This window comes from Crinia signifera, chromosome 6 (assembly GCF_055691185.1).
Source record: "Crinia signifera chromosome 6, ASM5569118v1, whole genome shotgun sequence".
In the NCBI taxonomy this organism is placed as follows: domain Eukaryota; kingdom Metazoa; phylum Chordata; class Amphibia; order Anura; family Myobatrachidae; genus Crinia; species Crinia signifera.
In genome coordinates, this window is record NC_139222.1 from 165,124,471 (window position 1) to 165,143,540 (window position 19,070).

Genomic DNA, 19,070 nt, shown 5'->3' on the forward strand with positions numbered 1-19,070 from the left:
AATGGAGCAAGAGAGTACGTTCCACTGAAGGGGTAAAGCAAGGCAAAGTCCTGTACTCTAGCGTGGGAAGCAGTGATCAGGGTGGAGGAGAGACGACAGTCATCGGCCAACCGTAGAGGGCAGGAGGGTGTTTGAATGGAGATGAAGTTAGAGATATATGGAGCAATGGAATTAGAGATGGCCCTGTATGTGAGTGTGATGTGTTTGAAGAGGATTCTGTAGGGGAATGGGAGCCAGTGCTGATTTTGTTGAAGGGCAGTGGCAGAATTAGAGCGGCGGGAGAGGAAGATGAGCCTGGCTGCAGAGTTGAGGACAGATTGGAGAGGCGCCAGTTGGGATCGAGAGGTCCTAAAGGATATTGCTGCTCTGATGTGAACTGTTTTTCTTTTGGTTGCTTAATTTACGCTACGTTCTACAGTTTTGCCTTGACTCGTCATATGGTTATTGATGTGGACTTGATCCAATCTTGCACTATTAACAATAGGATTACTATGAAGTCTGTGTATCCCCAATGCGTATGCTGGGTGATGCTTTCTTCCTCTCTGTGCAGTGGGGTACTGAACTTTATGGGACTTCCATCATAAGTAGTTTCCTGAGCTATAGCTCTTTATTTATACCAGGCTTGGACAATATGTTTTTGCGGTGGAGGGACTCTGGTATCTCTGCAATTAGAGAGGTCTTCGCCCCCGGAGGCTACTTGCTATCTTTTGCTGACCTAAAATGAAAAGATGCTTTGGTACATGCACAATTTTATATGTATCTGCAGGCCAGCCACTTCATTCAGTTTCAACCGTCTCCCATGTTTACCAAAGATGTTAGAGATCCTATCTTACTGCTGTTTTCCCATTACCAGAACTCGTACGTATAAGCCGAGTCATTATCACTCCACACTTCGTGTAACACAAAAAAACAAACTATGGATGAAATCGATGGTTAAATAGATGAATGATATTCCTGACTTCACAGGAGTTGACGATGTTGTGCAGCACTGCCAATCTACTCTAAAACACCTCTATTCTGCTTCACTGCAGGAGATCTATTTGAAATAATGTTTAGAGCTTACATTTCACCTGGTCAGAGGGCTCATATGATTCTGGGTACACCGGATAGTTGTGTGAAATGTGGGAGTGCCGCAGCTGCCCCTTTTCACAATCTGTGGCAGTGCGGTAGAGTAGCATATTTTTGGAATAAAGTCATTAACTTTATAAATTATACTTTACAGTTATCGATAAGGAAATGTCCTCTTGCATGTTTGATACTTAATTTTAGGGAGTAGAATCTGAGTGTTTGGAGGAAATAATTTATACCTTTACTAACTATTATTGTACGGGAACAGGCGGGCAGCTGACATCCGGTGATGTCAGCTGCCCGCCCTTGGAAGCTGCGTCACTGCCTCATCCATGGGAATAACCAGCATTTTCATTAAACACTGGGCGTTCCCATAGGCGCGTCCCCTCTTGCTGCCCCACGCCCGCAGCGGTGGGTGCAAATGAGCCCGCTCGCACCCGGCATATGCACATGCGCATTAGCAAAACATCGGTCCCTCGTGCGAACCAATGTGTGTTGTTGATTATGAAACAAAAAAATTAAAGTATAGTTATAGTTTCCAGTATATTTGTGAGGACTATTGGCCAGATTAGGTAAAGCGAAAAAGCAAGTAATTTTTTTGTCTGGAACAAACCACATTGCTATGCAAGGGTAACAAATACATTTTATATTGTTTCTCTGCAGGGTAAATACTGGCTGCTTTTGCATGTAGCCGACAGATGTTTGACTTTTTTACATTGCAATTCAGATTTCAGTTTGAACACACCCCACCCAAATCTCTCTTCATGTTACAACTGCCCCACCTGCAGTGCAGTCCAGCGTGCTTTTTTTGCTTTGCCGACAAAGCTGAATCACCATTAAAAATAGGTTCTCCAGGGGATATCCATTTAGCCACGTTAACCGGTACTTACCTGAAATTATGCCCGGTGCATCAAGCACGTGAAGCATAATCCATGAAAAGATGACCCTCAGAGCCAGACTATAACATGTTACTGCCCAATACGGCTTACTTTTCTGATGAAAAAGGACAGGCTATAACTGGGTAGGCCGATGAGGACCACTGGGCTAAAACTGCGATAAATAACCCATTCTTTTTCATCTGAGAAATTATTGCATCCAATTGGATATCCCTGTATGTTGGAATAACACCTATAACAGCAATAAAATGTTACAATTCCTTCTAGTGGACAGTTTCTGATTACTCAGTAGCCAAAGTATATATTCATTTGTAAAGAAAGACTCACACATGGGTAGGTGTAAAATTAGCAAGACCTTTAATAAGCAATCCCAAATAAACAAAAAAAAAAGAGCAACACATTTAAAAACATAACAATGTCAGCATGTCGTCCATGGTTATTTATGGAGCACACAATTCCAGCACCCTTACACTAACACATAGGGGGACAGATTTAAAGACACCTGAGTTCGGTGGGCGTGTGGGGCGGTGGCTAAACTCGGACATTTTGTTTTAAAAGAGCAATCATTTACATTGTTTTTCCTTGTAAGTTCTTGCTCCTTTAAAAAAAAAAAAGTCAGAGTTCGGCCAGTATCCCACACAGCTGCCAAACTCAGGCGTCATTACATCCAGCCTACGGAGTGTGTTTCCAGGTTTGTTTGGTTTTTAATGTGTGATAAAGGAGTTAATAGGATTTCTTGCTGTACCTATTTATAAATAAGTCGTTTTAAACACCTTCAGCCTGTCTTATAAGTCATAAAATTGTTTCATTTTATGGTTTTACAATAAAGGCTGTTTCAACCTTTATGGAATATTGTAATTCAATGCAACAAACTATCCATACTAACTATATTCTCTCAGCAGGGATCCCCTCTCCCTCCTCTGTGCGGCTGGCTACATGATTCTATCAGGTCCTCACAATGGATAACGTAATGCATGATTTGGCCCACCTAAGTGACCATGCTCTCTGTTCTGCACTCATTATGGAACCTATTTAGGCCAATAACATTTCAGTTACTTTAACCAATAGAATTTGGACCTCATGCTATCAGCCTGAACCAGCTCCATGAAGAATGAGGAAGTGGAGCCAACATGGGGCTCAGATGCAGCTTATTTATGTAATGTGCTCTCGGTCATAATTCAGACAAGGCAGTCAACATTTTAAAACATCTATTCTAAAGGGTGGAATTAGCTCGTAAGTTTGTAATGTTTCCTGCATCTCACTTGTCTGGCTTTTGTTGTATATTGCAGAGTATTCCAAATGTTTTATCACTCTGGTCCAATCAGCATACAGCTTTTATATTATGTAGGGCAAATCAAGCGGCTTCTTGAGCATTGCATAATGACAGTCCACTGGATGGATTATGTTAATGCAAGTGTGCCAACTACTCTTGTTCTGTCCGCACGAGATCCATGTATTTTTTCATCTTCTCAATCATCCATAATGGGGCAGTAAATGGCTTAAGTTCATCCAGCTTCAACTCCAATGAGTCTCTATAGAAGAACAATCAGTTAGAGATAAGGTATAAGCCAAACATGAGAAAAAGGAGCAGATCTAAGCATGCATTCTGGGTGCATAAAAAGCAGGATTTTAGAGGATATATAGACAACGTTCACACAACTACACATTAACATACATATGGCAGCAGATAGCTAAAATGTGCTCATATTTGCGCTGTTGTACAGCTAAAGTTTTTTATAAATCCACCTTTTTACATGTCTGCATGTAGTTAGCCATTTTTGATGTAGTTCTGAATGTTTGCGAGTGGTAATTGCTCCTTTAAATTTTGCTGCTGAAACCACCGAAGACGTGTTGGCTTTGTAAAGTGGCACATACCAAATTTTGCTACAAAGGCAGGAGGTGCAGAAATAGTGTGACCAAATTTATCACAAGCAATCAATGAACCCTTGGGTATGCCTACAAAATAAAACCAGGGAAAGGATGGTGCATCCTACACCGAAATTGTAGAAACAGATACATTATCTGAAACAAGCGGACCTCAACCTTAGTGGTGGTATATGTTGGATACCTCTTGTTGAGGATCATCATTTTATACTCATTGGGTACCACTCATGCAACTCATAGAAGTACATATAACAAACCAAGAGCTGTAAGTTATTTTCAGTGGTGAACACAGGTCATTAAGCAATAAAAAACATTTATATTTTATTTACATAATACATATACATATATATATATATATATATATATATATATATATATATATATATATATATATATATATATATACACACACACACACACACACACACACACACACACACACACACGGATTGTGATGAAGCACTTGCTTGTTTCTAACCTGTATTCATCTGTGGCTGCCAAGTCCAATATATCTTGGTCCAAAAGGAGATACACCTATATCACGTGCAGAAAAGGGGTCAACATTTTGAATGCATTCTAATAAAACAAGATTTATAATAATGAGCACTAACAGAATAAGGTGGAAGCACACTGTAATAGTTTATCAGCTCACAAAACTGCTCTAAATCCTACAATGATTCCTTAATCCTCCAGTTAGTAATGTACTCACAAGACTTCAGTTTAAATCAGAGTGTAAGAAATAAAGTGAAAAGGTTCCGTGTCTTCCTGATGAATGTGAAGTATCTAAAAAGTAACAGTACATTACCCCCAATGTATGAATAAAATGGACATAATTACGGTGTTTATAGGTCATCCACTCACTAGTCATCTCCAGATTTAACTACTGTAATCTCCTCCTTTCTGGCCTTCCTGAAAAACACCTCTCTCCACTCCAATCCATCCTCAATGCTAATACCTGGGCACATCTTCCTCTCCAAACATACTATTGTCCACCTCTCTCTCTCTTACAAGTAATAGGGGGAAATTTACTAAGATGTGAGATGTATTTCAAAACTAAAAACGGGCTCTCAAGACCCACTTCTTCATTAAACCCAGCCATCTCTCACCCTAACCTACAAACATATGCTAAAGAAAAAGAAAATAATTCCTGCAAGGGGCACTCTGAGCTGACTAATTTTGTTGATTCAGCAATCTGATACCTGCATTTAGTGTCCCAAGAAAAGTTTTTTTAAAATCAAACTTATTAATTGCATCTTAAAAAAGCTGCATAATATATTAAAATCATTGTGAAAAATGTGATTAAAGTGACAAATTATTAAAATGAAGCTGACCATCGTGTGCGTGTGTTTTAATTACAGTTCAATAACTGTCTAGCAACTGTGTGATCATGTTGTGTCCAGTTAACTTTGCAGAATGTTGTAGTTCTGTAGAATTCTAACTACAGTGTATCTAACTGGCTTCTGCAACTATGTTGCTTAATGTTAATATACTTGTATCAAAAGGCTATTGAGATAGTCAATCACCCACATTTGTGTACACTAGCAATGTTTATTGGTGACTGATTCACTCAATACGGAAAATTGAATGAATAAAAATTGTGCTGCAATGTTACTATGCTTGTTAATGTTTATATGGCGTGGGTTATTAATCCCCTGTGGGATCCCATGTCAATAGCACCAATGCGATTTTGCAAACAGACTACAGTATTAATGAAAAGGACAACCCATATAGGGCTCCTGATGAGGAGTATTGTCCTGCTCTCACTCAGGGGCAGATTTATTAAGCTTGGAGAAGAGATAAACTGGAGATAAAGCGGAGAAAAGGTAAAAGGAGATAAAGCACAGCCAATCAGCTGTGTTTGAAAAAGACAGTTGGGAGCTGATTGGCTGGTGCTTTATCTCCTTTTACCTTTTCTCCGCTTTATCTCTTCTCCAAGCTTAATAAATCTGCCCCTTAGTTGTTTAACTATGATCCCCGTTGGCTGATGCTAAGTTAGTTAGTATCAGCCAACGGGGACCATAGTTAAACAACTAAGTGAGAGCAGGACAATACTCCTCATCAGGAGCCCTATATACAGTAGGTTGTAATTTTCATTAATACTGTAGTCTGTTTGCGAAAATCGCATTGGTGCTATTGACATGGGATCCCACAGGGGATTAATAACCCACGCCATATAAACATTAACAAGCATAGTAACATTGCAGCACAATTTTTATTCATTCAATTTTCCCTATTGAGTGAATCATTCACCAATAATCATCGATAGTCAATCACCCACATTTGTGTACACTATCTCAATAGCCTCTTGATACAAGTACATTAACATTAAGCAACACATTCACACCGGCCATATCATACATCTGAGACCGTAATGACGACTTGTGTTAACTGGATTTTACTTAATATTAAAGAAGAAAATATCAAATTAACAAATTACAATAACAATTAATCAAGAACAAAGAAAATAATAGTCATTCTTCTGATTCTGCATCAGCCTTTTGGAAGAAGAGAAAGTGCATAAAGAATACGCTCAAAAGCATTTTCTGCACCAACAGTCTTTCGACAGATAAACTCCTGTAGGGATGAGTAGAGATTCTGGTGTGCGGTGCCTCTTTGACGCTTGTTGCACCATTTACAGGATCCCCACAACCGTTCAATGTTGTGTATGCGAACCCCAGTCTCCGGATCTACGATATTAAACTGGTGGTTCACCCGAGCATGGTGGTACCCTGCCTGCTCCAGCTGCTCGGTGTTATAGGCACGCCAGCAATCAGAGCAGATAGTCATCCCCGGTTCAATGTATTGGTTGATGGCAGCCATCAGGGTACTGGCTTCACGTCTTTGTACAGGTGTCACAAATGTCCGGTGTCTCTTGAAATGTCTCCGAATAGCCACTGCTGAGGCAGCATCCGCCCCACATGACTTTTCCTCTGTACAAAGAGGCTCTCGTCGACTTCAACGATTTTCCCTGGACCGCCAATACGGTGTGGGGGCTGTGACATTAGGTTCATGGTGGAGGCCTCCTGCATCAGGTCATTGTATAGCACCGTTGTTTTATTTGACAACTTAAGTTGCCGCACACAGAAAGATATACTTGTGAGATCCTCCGCCCATGAATAAACCGTATAAGTGTAAGAAAAGGTAAACAGGAACCAATGTGCTGCACAGAGGCTCACCTTACGACACGTTTTAATATGGCAGCGCCACTTGCACTCCTTCATATTTAAGCTCATTGGGTGTCCATTAATACAAGTTTGTGTCATTGGCAGCAAATGGTGCTGCTGGAAGAAAACCACTGCCTCCTCCTCTGTCTGCGGCAAGTTGAACATTGTGACAGGTTCTGCAGACATTATGTCACCTCACCTTCACCTCTGACTGAATCTGACAAGGAGCAGGAACACTACGCTACTTCTGACTGACTATGCTATTTACGCAGCCTGCACGAACACTACGCTGATTCTGACAGTGCCGCTACGCGAACTGGGTAACGGGCACCTTTCTAATATACAAGTACCATATTAACTAGTGAGATCGCATCGCACGGCACGAAACCGTGCCATGCGATGAGATTTTGCTATGCCTGCGTACGTATGCAAATTGGGCGCCGCTGCAAATATACAAGTGCCGTGAAAAATTTTCGTCTTCATTCTTAACACAGGTACTTCTTGATCCACCCTCATAATGTATATAGGGTGAAAAGTATTGTTGGAGCATTAATCAAGCTACAAAGCTCTCCCTGCTATGCATCTACTGATAATGATCATACATCTAATATAGTGGGAATTCTAGAACAGCTTCATTACATATTTTTTTTGTATGAATCTATGTTAAATATATGCTCAAATCTGTGTACACAATGTTCAGATCAGATAAATGCTCAAATCCTAGCAGTGATTATCCAATCAGTGTGCACACTGAATAGTGTTCATTCTAGCAGCCACCATCTTTGGAAACCCATGCAGTTCCTGTTCCCTGCCTGGGGTGTCGCTGTCTGCTGTGGTTTTTCTAGCACAGGTCTGGTTTGCATATCAGTGTTGATATACAGACCACACTGTGCTAGAAGCACTAAAGCAGACAGCGACACCCCAGGCAGGGAAGAGAAACTGCATGGGTTTTCAAAGTTGGCGGGTGCTAGAATGAACACTACTGATCACACAAGCGATTTTTAGCTCAGTGTGTATGTAGCTCAAGTTTCTCATTTTAAAGCAGCTTATAATTTACAAAATGATCCCACCAATGCAGGAGCATTTATTAAGTGATTGGCCCAATAATTGCATTGACGGATACCAATCCGTATTACTCTATAGTAAGGCATTTGGGCAACTGTGATCACTGCTGCCAATTTATCATTTTGGGCAGGTGAAACATTCTAAACCAGGATATATTTTGCATTGAAATAAAATAAACATACCATTTTGCCACCTGTGGCTTTCATGTGCTGCTGTTCTGTCAGCCACTGTTTATCCTGGGCATCAGCTGCATACTGCAAATTGAGCAAATCATTACCTGAACCGATCAGCCTATTGGATTTGCAGGTCATATTTTACCGTTAATAAAGCAATAAAATGGAAGAGTCCTATTTAATACATACAAAGAGAAGTATTAAAGATGATCTGTTATGTGTTGTTCAGAGGTGTCTGGTAGAACAAATACACAACAATCACTAGCAGTTAACATAAATGTACAAGGATTTCTCACATAGGGCCTGATTTAGAATGGATCGCTAATTAAAGAAGTAGCAGTTGACTGTTAATAGAAAGCCGCCACCCAGACAGAAAAGTGACCACCCTGTGCAAATTTAGGATGGATTACCAACCACGATCCACTCACAAATCCATACGCACATTCCAGAACATCAAAGAGACTCAAATCTGAGTAGGTCTGGGGAAACCATTAATCTATAGCTGAGACAGGCTGGAAGTGGTCAGCACTGACATCAGAGACCCTCCTCAGAAACACCTGGGAACGTCTGCGTTTTTTCTCACACAACCAGAAAGTGTCAGGTTTCCACCCCCGCCACAGGCTTCCCGTCAGTCAAACTGCGGCTACATTGCGTTTACGATCCATATGCATTTTCAGCCGCTATTTCCCCTTGTGCATACACATTTGCAGTTGTTCGACAATCAATCAATTTGCGAATTCCATAATTAAAGATCCATGCTGAATCAGACCAAGCAGAACTGTATGGGCATCTACAGGAGAAATCTACATACCTTAAACAACTCTGGGTGTTTGATATAGATTCGTCCCCTTGTTCCTCCCATTCCTAGAGCTCTAAAGACAAATACAGTAAAATTGATAAACAGACTGAAAGCTTGGACACATAGGCCTTTATTCAGATCTGATCGCAGTACAAATTTGTTTGGAAAATGGGCAAAACCATGTGCACTGCAGGTGGGGCAGATGTAACATGTGCAGAGAGAGTTAGATTTGTGAGAGTTATTTTGGTTCTGTGCAGGGTAAATACTTCATTATTTTTACACTTCAATTTAGATTTCAGTTTCAACACACCCCACCCAAATCTAACTCTCTCTGCACATGTTACATCTGCCCCACCTGCAGTGCACATGCTTTTGCCCATTTTCCAAACAAATATGTACTGCAATCAGATCTGAATAAGGGCCATAGAGAGAACTTTCACTTACTTGTTAGCCCGTGATCCCAGTGCAAATGTGGTTGTATCATTTAGTCTAGATGGGTCCCACTATATCATGAAAAAAACAAAGTAGTCATCATCACACTTGTGTGGTTTATCATTTTATAGGTTCACTTATGACATACATATATTGCATTTAAATATACTTAATGTACCATGTAAAGCACACGATCAAACCATCTCCGCTCATACTTATTCAGTAAAATAATAATATATAATAAAGTAACACTCAGCTTGGCCTATCCAGCACTTCGCCAGGTCTCACAGCTCCGCCTGTGCAGCACTTTGCCAACTCTCACAGCTCCGCCTGTGCAGCACTTTGGCAACTCTCACAGCTCCGCCTGTGCAGCACATCGCCAACTCTCACAGCTCTGAGCAGCACATCTCCAACTCTCACAGCTCTGAGCAGCACATCTCCAACTCTCACAGCTCTGAGCAGCACATCTCCAACTCTCACAGCTCTGAGCAGCACATCTCCAACTCTCAGTTTGGCCTATCCAGCACATCTCCAACTCTCAGTTTGGCCTATCCAGCACATCTCCAACTCTTACAGTCGCACGTACTATCTTAAAGAAACCATTTAAGAGCAAAACCATAAGTCTTTTACTCTTTTTGCTTTTTAATTGTCCACAAAGGGCATAGTCTTAGGGGTATCAGATTAGATGGTCGACAGTAACCATGTTGACACTGGACTGTTCAATATGTCCACACACCCCATGTCAGCATCCTCAGAATGTAAACATCCTCCTGCCCAGCGAATCTGCAATCTTTGCCAACTCTCACAGCTCCGCCTGTGCAGCACTTCGCCAACTCTCACAGCTCTGAGCAGCACATCTCCAACTCTCACAGCTCTGAGCAGCACATCTCCAACTCTCACAGCTCTGAGCAGCACATCTCCAACTCTCACAGCTCTGAGCAGCACATCTCCAACTCTCACAGCTCTGAGCAGCACATCTCCAACTCTCAGTTTGGCCTATCCAGCACATCTCCAACTCTCAGTTTGGCCTATCCAGCACATCTCCAACTCTTACAGTCGCACGTACTATCTTAAAGAAACCATTTAAGAGCAAAACCATAAGTCTTTTACTCTTTTTTATTTTTAATTGTCCACAAAGGGCATAGTCTTAGGGGTATCAGATTAGATGGTCGACAGTAACCATGTTGACACTGGACTGTTCAATATGTCCACACACCCCATGTCAGCATCCTCAGAATGTAAACATCCTCCTGCCCAGCGAATCTGCAATCTTTGCCAACTCTCACAGCTCCGCCTGTGCAGCACTTCGCCAACTCACAGCTCTGAGCAGCACATCTCCAACTCTCACAGCTCTGAGCAGCACATCTCCAACTCTCACAGCTCTGAGCAGCACATCTCCAACTCTCAGTTTGGCCTATCCAGCACATCTCCAACTCTCAGTTTGGCCTATCCAGCACATCTCCAACTCTTACAGTCGCACGTACTATCTTAAAGAAACCATTTAAGAGCAAAACCATAAGTCTTTTACTCTTTTTTATTTTTAATTGTCCACAAAGGGCATAGTCTTAGGGGTATCAGATTAGATGGTCGACAGTAACCATGTTGACACTGGACTGTTCAATATGTCCACACACCCCATGTCAGCATCCTCAGAATGTAAACATCCTCCTGCCCAGCGAATCTGCAATCTTTGCCAACTCTCACAGCTCCGCCTGTGCAGCACTTCGCCAACTCTCACAGCTCTGAGCAGCACATCTCCAACTCTCACAGCTCTGAGCAGCACATCTCCAACTCTCACAGCTCTGAGCAGCACATCTCCAACTCTCAGTTTGGCCTATCCAGCACATCTCCAACTCTTACAGTCGCACGTACTATCTTAAAGAAACCATTTAAGAGCAAAACCATAAGTCTTTTACTCTTTTTGCTTTTTAATTGTCCACAAAGGGCATAGTCTTAGGGGTATCAGATTAGATGGTCGACAGTAACCATGTTGACACTGGACTGTTCAATATGTCCACACACCCCATGTCAGCATCCTCAGAATGTAAACATCCTCCTGCCCAGCGAATGTACAACGCGGACAGCTCCTCCTGCCCAGCATACGTACAATGCGAACAGCTTCTCCTGCTCACCATAAGTACAATGCAAACAGCTCCTCCTGCTAAGCATACATACATACGGCACAGAACTAACCACCTACTATAAAAACATCACACAAAGGCCCTTACTCAGATCTGATCGCAGTACAAATTTGTTCGCAAAATGGGCAAAACCATGTGCACTGCAGGTGGGGCAGATGTAACATGAGCAGAGAGTGTTAGATTTGTGTGAGTTATTTTGTTTCTGTGCAGGGTAAATACTGGCTGCATTCATTTTACACTGCAGTTTAGATTTAAGTTTCAACACACCCCACCTAAATTCAACTCTCTCTACACATGTTACATCTGCCCCACCTGCAGTGCACATGGATTTGCCCATTTTGAGAACAAATTTGTACTGCGATCAGATCTGAATAAGGGCCAAAGTACCTCCAGCCGAATATTTAATCAACGCTTCCAATGCCACGATATGTACAACATTCACAGTTCCACCTGCCAAGCTTATCTATCATGCTGTTCCACTTGCCTAGAATATCGAAGTCTCTCCAGTCCATCTACACAGCATATTTAAATTATAATTTCCACACATAAATTATGACTCATACCTTTGGGCCTTCACGTCTGATAAGATCAACAACCTTTGGTTTTATACTGAAAAAGAAGTAAAACCCAAAGCTAAAGTAGGAGTTTTACAAAATCTACAAATATGCTTTGATATTCTGTGCATGCGCTTACCCAGACTTTAGATCAACCATATATGAGGCCCCTCAGGGAACCACTTGGTTACCCACATTCCATAGCGGTTATGCAATCTGTGCTCTATTTCTATGTATCCTATGCCTCCATTTATTGAGGGGAAAAGTGTTATATTGGAAACTAATGGTGCCCATACACGCTACGCTTTTTTGGTCCTATTTGATTTGATTTGATTTTGACTACATGCGATACAGTACAAAAAGGATGTGCCTGCACATCCTTTTTGTACTTTACTATATAGGGCTCCCGGGGACGCGCATCGCGTCGGATCTGAACGCGGCAGACACTTAACACGCCACGATTATCGTATATGCGATGCGTTTTGTACTTAAAAAGTACAAAACGCATACGATAATCGTAGCGTGTATGGGCACCATAACATAAACAGCCTCCAAACAAATCTGTTTTGAATGCCTGGTCTAAAACAAACAAACAAACAAAAAACCTGCAAAGTTGGTGTATACTTGTGTAAATCACTGTGCATTGCAAAAACAGTAAGTAGGAAAATTGAAATTGAGCCACATACAGATCTTACTCAAAGTGCCACTGATCAGAGTACTATGTATACTCACGACGTTAGTCCAATGGAGTTTCTGTCAGTGTAAGAGTTCTGTCCAGGGGGTCGTCCCTTTCTCTGTTAGACAAATATGAGTTAGATAAACCATACCTGGGGGAGATTTTATATTATAATATATTAGTTTCTTCAGGTATATACCTTTTTGGGTACTGGACTCCTCCGCATGGATGACTCCTCATCTGCTTGTCTTGGTCTCTGAGCCACAAATAAATAAATAATAATGTAGAACAAATACCTACCACAGAGTCTTCTCTTGACTAAAATGACACTTAGTGACCAGTAGGTGTGTGTTGCAGCAAAATACAGTATATGGTTGGGTGTACGGTGAGAGAACAAGGTGTTTAGAGCAAGTTAAGATAACAGTATCAAGTATATTCATCTTACTGTCCTATATATACACCCCATGTATTCTTAAACACTTTTACTCTTCGTAGTTACACAACTATGCTCCCATTTCTCTGTTTGAAAAATGTAAAATCCAATTTATGAACACAATAAAATCTCCCTCTTACCTTTGTAACAGGCACCTCCGGAGCAGGCTTCACTACGGCTTTTTCTGTACCAACGAAAAGAACTTTTGCCTGGATCGGAGATTAGGGAATTGATTAGAGGAGGGATTGCTATGCAATGTTAATTCTGTCACAACATTTCCTTTTTTGCTGTACCTGTTCCAGGCAACTACGACATGTGTCACGTATCAGCTGCTCAGGGTCCACCTGGTCACCAATGTTTTCTCTCACATTTACTGCAGCCTTCTGGAAGAACTGCAAGTGGAATTAGTAGAAAAAAATTATGAGTAAGGATAACAGAGGAAGGAGCATAAATGCCATACAAAATAAATATTACTCGGGGACACACATAATAGGCTGGTCAGTTACATTAATCGCATTTTAAAATGGAATTACCAGGTGCAATACTTCCCTCAACACTACATAGCCCTTCACATGCTACTTTCGTTGTGTTTCAAACCCAGGCCTTGTATAAACAGAAATTAAATATTCATAGGGGCTAATTCAATGCTGGGGGCGAGCGGTGACATCAAGCAGTGCTGCCTACTGGCTGTCACCGCTCGCCCCATCAGCATTCAACTGACCCCCCGCATACGCCTATTCCCCCTCGCTGTTTTTGGAGCGAGAGGGAATCGGCGTATTTTGCCGCAGAAGCAGCCAAGCCTCACTGTTTGGGGGAATCCTCACTGTCCTGAATATGGAGAGCGGCCGGCGCGGGGTTAAACAGCGAGGATCGCTGGTTTTCTGCGATCCCTGCCGTTTAACCCCGCTCGCACCCGCATTTAATACTGCCCATAGAACATACCTTATTGTATCCTATTTAAAAATATACATCATGTTTATGTGTGAATTTACTGTGCTAACACACGGTTGCAACAGCAAATGGTTTATTCCATACACCACAGTGAACAAGTAATGGTCCTATCTCAGCAACAACATTAATAATAACTGGTCCAAGATGTAGTGCAGACAGGGAACAAAAGCTGGCTAAACACTATGCAATTTTATGCACAATTTATCGTTACAACAAGAACGGTAATAATAAATCATTCACATCGCATATTGTCCGCACAATATGTGCACACACCCACGGGTCATAAACAACTTCCTTTGTTGTCCATACATGAAGCTCAATCTGAGGATATTGTCAATGGCATCATACTGCTCAAAGTGACCACGGATACTGGGGGAATTTTACTAAGATGGGAGTTCTATATTAGATGGGATGTTGCTATGGGCAACCAATCAGAATCTACTTCTTATTTACTTAGCACCTTCTAGAACATGGGTCATCAACCTGTGGACCTACAGATGTTGTAAAACTACATGTTCCAACATGCATTGCCACATTTTTTCCTATAAGAGCATGCCAAAAAACCTCAGGGCATGCTGGGACATGTAGTTCCACAACATCTGGAGGGCTACAGGTTGAAGACCTGTGTTCTAGAGTATAACAGATAGTAACATCTCATCCGAAATAGAACTCCCATCTTAGTAAATTTACCCCAATTTCTTTTTTGAGATCTATGGCAGCACAATGAATAGATCTACCCAAGCCAAAAAGAAAACACAGCTAGGGATGATTGTGAAGTACAGCAGGGAAATCAGTTATTCTGCAGTCATGGCTCTGAGAATGTTGCATTGTATTCAGTTTCAATTAATGAAAAATGTCTGGAAGAAAAATGGTTCTCATAGAATGTGCTTCAAGACCTAGGTGCTATGATAGTGCACATAACTTAATACACTCGGTAATATCATAATTCCTGTGTCAGTAAGGCAAGTAGCGTGTGGTATGGGGCTCAGACAGTGGGGATCCCGACAATCAGTATTGCAACGTTGGGATCCCAACTGCCGGTTCTCTGACAGGGGGGCCAGCGCAAAGAAGCCCCTTGCAGGCTTGCTGTGCTCGCCACGCTGTAGATACCTATAAGAACATATATTACGCAATAGATTGGGTGCATCTAGCTTCTGAGCTATGGCATCAATAAAGAATTAACTGTTCACACATAGACAGCCATTACCTTCATGTATTTGTTAAAGACATTCTGAATTTCCTCATTAATGCTTGGTTGAAGAACTGCACGCAGCAAATCCATGGAAACCGTGGGGTCATTGAAACTGCAGCCATCAGAATAAGCAATCAACACAAATAAAATAAAAATAAGAAATAGATCAAGAGGTATGAAGAAATGCACATTAAAAACAAGGTGACTTTACAGATTTGTCCATTTATGTTTTATATCCATATAGGAAAAAATTTACATAATGTATTCCCTCACCTGACTGCCACATGAGAGCGGCGTCCTCTGCGCTGCACTTGTCGATGCTTTATCATAATATTCCATGGGCTCTATAAATAATAAGGCAGGATCATCCACAAAAAGTTTTACATTAAAATGGCACTCAGGATTGCATACAACTAAGTATTCACTTGGTAACTACATATGTAAACTAAGGTGTACACATCTGTATACAGCTTAAGAGGCATACTGGCCTTTAAACCTGATAATTGTAATTTCTTATTGCAACTAGTCATGTCAAATATTAATTTACATTAGCAAGAATGAATAAAAAAAAAAAAAAAACGGTACTTGTGTATTATCTGGGCGCCCGATGTTGAAATTGTATGCCACTACTTGACGCGATTTCCCTTGAGGAGAAAATCGTATTGCATGCGATGCGATTTTAATATGTACAGGCACACAGATGCCTGTTTCATATGTGAAATGGCCCCCCAGACCCCATTTTTTATTGTATACCCACCTACCCACCCTGATGGCTAAATGCCCCCCATTGTTAACGCCACCCCACTATCAACGCCAACCCGAAGCGTGGCGAGTGGCGGCGGTACTCGTCCTCCGACCTTTTCATACCCCCACTATCCACGTCTGCGTGGAGTTGGTTTTATATAGTGTGGCGAGCGCAGTGAGCCCCGCGAGGGGAAGCGTATTACTTCACATGTAATTTGCGTCCGCTCGCCACGCTTCGGGCTCGGTGGCTCGCCACACTATATAAAATCAACTCCACACCGACGTGGATAGTGGAGGTATGAAAAGGTCGGAGGACGCGTACCGGCGCCGCTCGCCACGCTTCGGGTTGGCATTGATAGTAGGGTGGTGTTAACAATGGGGGGCCATTTCACATATGAAACAGGCATCTGGGTGCCTTTACATATTAAAATTGCATCAAATCGCATCGCATGCAATATGATTGTATGCGATGCGATATCATGCGATTTTTAGGTGCGATGAAGAAAATCGGGTGCCCAGATAATACAAGTACCAACAAAAAAAACACATGCAATGTTTTATAATGGAGTTGTTCACCAGTGCCGGATTAATAGATAGGCAGAGTACGTACAGGCCTATGGCCCCCTCGACAACATATCAAAATAATATTGATTTGATCTTGAAAATAAAATTACAATCAAGCCTTCTTAAATTGTTTTCAAAAGGAATAAAAAAATTGATCAAGCCTGTATTTATGTCATGTACCCGTCAACAATTGAAAGTATATAAACCATAGACTAAATCAGTACATAGATCAGATTCACAGTTTCCAGATTGTAGACTGTTGGTTGGTAAAATGAAAAACGTATTAGGAGATAATTTGCGAGGGTGCAACTGAGATTTTGGCTGCATTGGAGGCTCTACAGGGTTTAATTTGGCACTGCTGTCCAAATTAGTGATCACTTCAGTTCTGTTTTTCGCCCCTGCTGACAATGCGTGTTGGTGACTTGGCATTTGCTGGTTAGGGTTTTGGAGGAACACTCCTAGGCTACGGCAGAGGAGGCGCAAGGTTGGAACAAGGGACCCAAACAGGCCATGCTTCGGGCACGGAGGGCTTGTTCCTTCACTATCCACACCACCACTGGTTGCCTTTAGTAACCAGGTGGCGAGCAAGCCAAAGTACCCGAAGCTTGGCAAGTAAAGCAAGCCCGCGAGGGTCCATTTGGGTCCCTTTTTCTGACCTTGCTCCTCCACTCCCGGCCTCCTCTCCTCCTCAGGTCCTTAAGGTGAAGGGGAACTAGTCACAACCGTATTCACACATGTAGAAACACACAGACAGATGCTTGTTGGTTACGCTGGCCATGCTTATGTTATGGGTAGGAAGATGCAGTTCCAGATACCAAGATGTACATGTCAGCACAGATGCACCCTCTTACATAGAGGCACACGGACTACTGACCGGGGAGGTGCGATCCTCGGGATCTCCATCTTCCTCTCCTCCGCTGTTAGCCTTCAGTTCCGACTCTTTGCTGGTCCCCATCACTAAAGTCAATCACTGCTCACACACAATCCCGGAAGACCCGGACATCACTCACAGCATCCGCGCGGTGACGTCATCACCGCGCGACTCCTTCTGTAACCATAGACACAGCACCGGCTTGTCTCCTGTGCTAGTGTGCCGTGGATACTAGTGCTGTCGGAGGTCGCAAGAGTCCGTGCTGTGCGAGGCGAGCTGCCTACATGTTACCTATAGGGGATGGAGGCATTGCCAGCAGATTTTTGTTGTTGCCCATTGTTTGCTTAGTTGCACAGGGTCTACTACATTAAGGGGGTGATTCACGTTGGTTCTATAAGTGCTTCGCATTACCGAGCAGTTGCCACCCGCTGGGTGAGCGAACTCAGGGGCAGATTTATTAAGCTCAGTGAAGTGATAAAGGGCCAGATGTACTAAGCTTCAAAAGTGATAAAATGGAGAGTGATAAACAGCCAGCCAATCAGCTCCTGCCTGACATGTCACAGACTGTGTTTGACAAATGTCAGGCAGGAGCTGATTGGTTGGTTGTTTATCACTCTCCATTTTATCACTTTTGAAGCTTAGTACATCTGGCCCAAAGGGTGAGATTTAATAGGATAAGAGATTCAGAAAGTGAGAGATTTGGTAAGAAATCTCCAGTTTTTTTAAAGCTGCAATCATTTACACTTCAAAATCAAAATGGTTTTGCAGTGTAAATGATTGCCACTTTAAAAAAACTGGAGATTTCTTACCAAATCTCTCACTTTCTGAATCTCTCATCCTATTAAATCTCACCCATAGTGTCTTGTTTTTATCACCAGCCAATCAGTTCCTACCTGTCATTTTTCAAACCAAGCCTGTAACTTCACAGGTAGGAGCTGATTGGCCGGTGATAAAAATCAAACAAAATCACATCACTTCACCGAGCTTAATCATAGTGTCCTACCCTCCTGCATTCTGCAGGAGACTCCCTGAAATAACAGCAATCTCCCTCATTTCACCTAGCCCACATGACAATGTTACATTTTTGGGAAAAAGGAATGAGAGAGAGAGAGATACATTTACATTGAATCATCAGCACTATTTCCCAGCACTTTACCAAGTATAGTATCATTTACTAACAGCTTTGGGGCTCATCTACACTTGGATATAAGTCATTTTACTAGATTCTTCTCAGATGTAGCAGTACACACCCACGCTTCTAGGTGCCACGTTCACAATCTCTTTACACAATCTCTCTATATATCTGGAAGTAGACACGCCCATCGGGTGGCACATGACATGACCCCTTAATGGGGTGCTGCGTAAAATTCAGTTACCAACTATAATCTCCCTAAAACTGATATTCAAAAGTAGGCAAGTATGAGCTTAATAAATCTGCCCCTCAACCCCTTCCCCAAGCAAAC

General features: G+C 42.0%; 1 protein-coding gene across 1 annotated transcript; it reads right to left on the bottom strand.

The window, feature by feature from the left end:
• Window positions 1-2,298: 2,298 nt before the first annotated feature.
• Window positions 2,299-17,916, bottom strand: DNTTIP1 (deoxynucleotidyltransferase terminal interacting protein 1). Its single transcript, XM_083147916.1, has 13 exons — window positions 17,611-17,916; window positions 15,702-15,772; window positions 15,444-15,540; window positions 13,579-13,677; window positions 13,426-13,494; window positions 13,052-13,108; window positions 12,909-12,970; window positions 12,186-12,231; window positions 9,494-9,552; window positions 9,062-9,122; window positions 8,260-8,331; window positions 4,327-4,382; window positions 2,299-3,496 (listed from the first exon to the last, which is right to left on the bottom strand). The coding sequence occupies exons 1-13, from the start codon at window positions 17,689-17,691 to the stop codon at window positions 3,388-3,390; spliced, it is 939 nt and encodes a 312-aa protein (XP_083004042.1). The 5' UTR covers window positions 17,692-17,916; the 3' UTR covers window positions 2,299-3,387.
• Between the last annotated feature and the right edge of the window lie 1,154 nt (window positions 17,917-19,070).